The 5,898-nt window shown below is 37.8% G+C and overlaps 1 protein-coding gene across 1 annotated transcript; it reads right to left on the bottom strand.

The window, feature by feature from the left end:
- Positions 1-4,856: 4,856 nt before the first annotated feature.
- Positions 4,857-5,363, bottom strand: LOC123504897. Its single transcript, XM_045255802.1, has one exon. The coding sequence runs from the start codon at positions 5,361-5,363 to the stop codon at positions 4,857-4,859; it is 507 nt and encodes a 168-aa protein (XP_045111737.1).
- Positions 5,364-5,898: the final 535 nt, after the last annotated feature.

A 5,898-nucleotide genomic window follows, 5' to 3' on the forward strand; every position in this document is an offset into this window, starting at 1 on the left:
TATTGATGCAAAACGATTGTTAGTTCTGCCCATCATTGAATGTGTAGTTATATTTTAAGTCTAGTTTGGAATATATCACTTGATTTTTTGGGGGAAGTTCCACTAATTAAGTTATGTTTTTTTTAACAAAGATGTAACGGAAGATAAGTACTGAAAAGCAATCTAAGTTAGTAACATTCTCATCTTTTCATCTTATTTTCTTTATTTTTTTTTTCTTTATAGTACTTTTCAAAGATCACAACGCTATATGCAGGGCGCTCATACTTTTAAATTGGAGCATATACTTTTATATGATATTATGAGTTCTGCTAGTCATTACTCATTTTTGAAAGATCGCAACGTTAGACGTAAAGGATACTCATAGTTTTACATTAAATCAAATAGCAATCAATGTATAATACACCGTGACATACTAGAACCAAGACATTACAGGCAACATTTTAGAAATCTATACTGCGATGGCATTTTCACTCCATTGTTCTGGATGACATGGAATGAACGAACGACTCCAACACCGACCTATCGCATGCCTTCCCTTACGGTGATTGGGCGGCCGGGCAGCTGACTCCGCCCACCACCTCCATGACAACAGACAGCAAGCGGTAACAAGGTGGACATCTTAGCTGGAAAGTGTTCACATGTATCGCCTCTTCCTTTCTCAAGTGACAGACACACCTGCCACTTTACTCATCTCATAGTATCAATTGAACAAAGTTTCTTTCTCACAAAACCTTTCGTCTCACCAGAGTTACTTGAATTGTACTACCATTTTTTTTCTTTCTTTTCTTTACTTTTTTTTTACTTAAACATTTCTGCTTTGAGTCTTTTTAAGAGATTGTCTAATTTGATCGTCGTTAATACGATTCAAATAAACCTTTTTTTTTGCATACTCTAATTAGCTTATATATATATATATATATATATATATATATATATATATATATATATATATATATATATATATATATATATATTTTTTTTTTTTTCATATCTGTTCCCAATTTTCACATGGAAATTTAATTGGTCATTAATATAGTTGCTTATTTTACATACACACGAATACTTTTCTGTAGTACGTCTCATTATTACCATTTAAATATTCATTATTATTATTATTATCATTATTATTGTTATTATTATTATTATTATTGATATTATCATTATTACTATTATTATTATTGTTATTTTTATTATTATGATTATTATTTTTTTTTATTATTATATTATTTTTATTATTATTATTATCATTATTATTGTTATTATTATCGTTATTATTATTATTATTATTATTATTATCATCATTATTATTCTATCATCATTATCTTAGGTATCCTAATCGATGGGAAATACACACACACACACACACACACACAGTACATTAATTGTGGCTTATTACTTTATTTCTAGCAAATGTGTGTGTGTGTGTGTAATTCACTATTTGATCTGCTGCAGTCTCTGACGAGACAGCCAGACGTTACCCTACGGAACGAGCTCAGAGCTCATTATTTCCGATCTTGGGATAGGTCTGAGACCAGGCACACACCACACACCGGGACAACAAGGTCACAACTCCTCGATTTACACCCCGTACCTACTCACTGCTAGGTGAACAGGGGCTACACGTGAAAGGAGACACACTCAAATATCTCCACCCGGCCGGGGAATCGAACCCCGGTCATCTGGCTTGTGAAGCCAGCGCTTTAACCACTGAGCTACCGGGCCGGTGTGTGTGTGTGTGTGTGTGTGTGTGTGTGTGTGTGTGTGTGTGTGTGTATGGTGGGATTATGGTGGAACACTTATCCTTTTCCTACCTCTCACCCTTCTAACCTGTCACTCCTCTGATATTCTTCCTCACCCATTTCTTCTCCACCCATCCTCACCCAACCCTTGTCTCCTATACCCACACAATCCACCCACATCCCCCACATCCCCCACATCCTCCCCCCTTAACATACAGTCATTTCACCCCACCCCCTTATTCACTTCCTTTCACACTACCTCTCCCCAGGACACAGATGAGCACCCTCCTCCTCCTCCTCCTCCTCCTCCTCCTCCTCCTCCTCCTCCTCCTCCTCCTCCTCCTCCTCCTCCTCTTAATCTCCCCCAACTGCGATCTTTCTTCCTTTTACCTAGCGTGATATTCAAGTGACTGACGAAAGTTAACATTACTGAAGGAGACAAAGGCGGAAAAGATCGACAAGTGTGCCTGACTGTCGACACTGGTGATCACACACACACACCTTCATACGTGGAAGAAAGGCACTGAGGTTTTTTTTTTTTTTCTTTTTTATCGTCGTTTTGTTATTTTTCGTCGTCCTCTTCATCTTTTTTCTTTTGTATGCGCAATTTTTTACTTGTGTCTCTTCTTCTTTTTTTACTTCGCCTTTTTTCTACGCCTTTCTTTTTCCTTTATTATTATTATTATTATTATTATTATTATTATTATTATTATTATTATTATTATTATTGGTATTATTCAGTTTTATATACGCATTTTTTTTACTTTGTCTTTCCTTTCCTTCATCTTTTTCTACTTCATCCTTTTTTTCTTTCTCTTTTCTTCTTCTTTTCTTCTTTTCTTGTTCTTTTTTTCGTTTTTTCTTAGTCTGTCTTCTTTTCTTATTATTACTGTAATTATTATTATTATTATTATTATTATTATTATTATTATTATTATTATTATTATTATTGTTGTTGTTGTTGTTGTTGTTGTTAGTAGTAGTAGTAGTTGTTGTACTAGTAGTAGTAGTACCAGTAATAGTACTACTACTACTACTACTACTACTACTACTACTACTACTACTACTACTACTACTACTGTTATTATTATTTATATAGACGCATTTTCTACTTTGCCTTTTCTTAATTTTTTTCTACTTTATCATCTCTTTTTCTTCTTTTTCTTCATTCTTCTGTTTTTTTTTCTTTCTTTCTTTATTTATTTATTCCTTTTTCCTTTCTTTCTTTTATATACACGCTTTAAGGTTTCGTATATTCTCTTCCACGTCTTTATTTCTTGCTCTTGTTCTTGGTCTTGCTGTTATTATTTTCGTTTCTTTCACATTTTCCACTTCTTTATGAAAATTTCATTCCGCAAGCATACTATAAATAAAAGAGAAAAACATTTATAATGAACAAATTATTGCAAGGATGTTTTTCCATAAGGCAAATATTTTTTCGGCATGACATAATGAGTTAAACAAAATAAACATTTCAACTAACAACAGCAGACTTTCGAAGTTTAGTCTTGCGTTCCACAATTTAACCCATTCAGTACCATGACACGTTTCCATATTAATTTTGCTTACTGTTTGATGATTTTATACAGCTTGAGAAACTTATGTTGGGTATTAAGATAGTAAAGACTGGCCATTAATCTTCTGACCTCCATAAACAGTTCATAATGTAAATAAAATCCCAAATCTCATGATAGAAAAGCGTCCCAGTATTAAAGGAGAAAGCTATCAACTGGATGAGAAAAATAAATAAAAATTGATAATAACCTTCGTAACAGGAAGAAATTCATAATAAGATAAAATTTATGAGAAAAATGTTATCATACGATGGTTTAAAAATAAAATAATAAAGAAACTGTGGTCAACAAACATGTACTGCAAATCTGCAAAAAAAAAAAAAAAAATCGAAAAAAATTAAAATGGTTGTGTTCCTACGGAAAAAAAATGTTTGTGTGTGTGTAATAATAATAATAATAATAATAATAATAATAATAATAATAATGATAATAATGATAATACGGTTTATTAGTAATTGCAGTACATACATACTGAAAATGTACATATGGGGATTGTGGAAGACTTAAGATTAGAACCTTAACTTAGCTGTTTATGGTTGTTTATGGTTCGCATCATAGGGGGGATAGCATTACATGAAGATCTACATATGGGGATTAAGGGAGATTCAAGATTAGAACCTTAACTTAGCTATTTATGGCTCGCACCATGGAAGGGATAGCACTATGATGATAACGGTCAGTTCTTGGGGCCTTGAGTGACATGACCACGTTTGTGTATCGTGTGGCATGGATTGGCTGGGGCGCGTCAGGGGGAAGGAGATGCCGTAGCCGTGAGTGGCGGAGCAGGCCTCTACCCATCGTGACGAGGGCCGCTTGGTGTCTGGTTGCCAGTGTGGGGGAGATCGAGGGTAGATAGGGCGTGATCATAGTCAGTGTAGGCAGGGACAAGTATGATTCTGCAGGCCCTTTTTTGGACATTTTCCAGTTGTTGCTGTTGAGTGCAGGTGAGGGAGGAAGACCACACTGGTGAGGCATACATAAGTTTGGGCAGGATGAAGGTGATGTATATCCCCTTTAATTCATCAGCTGGTGTGCCCAGTGACTTAAGTCTGCGCAGCATGTAGAGTCTGTAGGCTGCCGATCTCACTGTGGCAGTAACGTGTAATTTCCATGTCAGCTGATCGTCCACTGTGACTCCGAGCAGCTTGGCTGACCGAACTACTTGGAGGGGGTGAGGACCCAGGGATAGTGGGGGGGGGGGGCACTGCCGCCGAGGAGGTGCAGATATGCATTACTACAGTTTTGGTGTGGTTGATTGTCATCCTGCTTTCCGCCGACCACTCCTGCAGGCTGTTCAACGTTGTTTGAAGTGCTGAGTAGTCTGGGTGTTTGTTGTGGAGTGACACACCCACGGTGCAGTCATCCACATACTTCCAGCGGTGAGGCGTGTTTGTCAGAGCGTCATTAATCAGTATCAGGAAGCAGAGTGGACCCATCTTGGTGCCCTGAGGGACGCCACACGTTAGTTGTTGGTAAGAGGATGTGTGTTTTTGAAAACGTACAGCTTGCCGGCGTCCCGTGAGGAAGTCAGCCAGCCATGCTGTCAGGTGAGAGGAAGACCCAGACTGATGGCTTTGTTAATGACAACAGTGTGGTCAACCAGATCAAAAGCTTTCTTGAAGTCCACAAAAGCGACTGCTAGAGAGGTGTTCCGTTTGTCCAGGTGACTATGAATGAAGTCAAGGAAGCTGACTAGGTAGTGAGAGGTAGAGGTGGCTCTGATATTGCCAAATTGCTGAATGTCTAAGAAGGAACTGATTTTGTTGTATGCCCAGTCAAACACAAAGTCTTCACAGATGAGGCTAGGGATGGGTGTGATAGCGACTGGCCTAAGGTCATTTAGTGATTGTGGGCTGGCAGTTTTAGGGATGGGTGTGACAAATGATGTTTTCCAGTCGACAGGGCATGAGTACTGTGAGAGAGATGCATTTATTATTGAGCAGAGAGGGGTGGCTAGTTCTGGAGCAAATTCTTTGTAAATCTTAATGGGTAGGTCAGTAGGGGTGGTTGACCGAGGCTTGAGTTTCAGAATTCTCTTGTAGACATCCATCACCTGGACAGCTGGAGGAGGGGAGGGAGCAGGGAGGTAGGCAGGGAGTGTGTGTGTGTGTGTGTGTGTGTGTGTAGTTAATAAGAGTAAATAATAAACTAATAAAGAGATTATGAGTATGTACATATGTGATGGTAATGATGATAATTATGATGATGAATTTTCTTATGTTTGCCCTTGCAGGCTTCGGCAAAAGATGTCTCTGAATACATGTCCGGTTTGGTTTTGGAATGATTTTGATCATGTGAGATTTGGGTGGTTTACGTACGTATGTTTAGTAATGTTAGGTTTGACATGAAAAGTTTTACCTAGTCTGCCCTAATCTGGCCAGAACCCTGCAGGCCAAATTTCCCCTGCTTAAAACTCCCAAGGCCAAACTAACCTAACTAAACCTATCCATCTCGAGTTTTGGTATGGATAGGTTTGGTTATGTCAGTTTTGGTCAAGGGAGCTTTGCTCATTTCTGGTCAGGCATCTAAGTCGGTAGGTCATGCTCGTCTCATTACAAAAAATTAGTCTGGAGGATTCATCATCC

This window comes from Portunus trituberculatus, chromosome 17 (genome assembly GCF_017591435.1).
Source record: "Portunus trituberculatus isolate SZX2019 chromosome 17, ASM1759143v1, whole genome shotgun sequence".
In the NCBI taxonomy this organism is placed as follows: Eukaryota; Metazoa; Arthropoda; class Malacostraca; order Decapoda; family Portunidae; genus Portunus; species Portunus trituberculatus.

Coding starts and splice junctions, on each gene's coding strand:
- LOC123504897 (XM_045255802.1), bottom strand. CDS start 5,363: ATGGATGTCTACAAGAGAATTCTGAAACTCAAGCCTCGGTCAACCACC.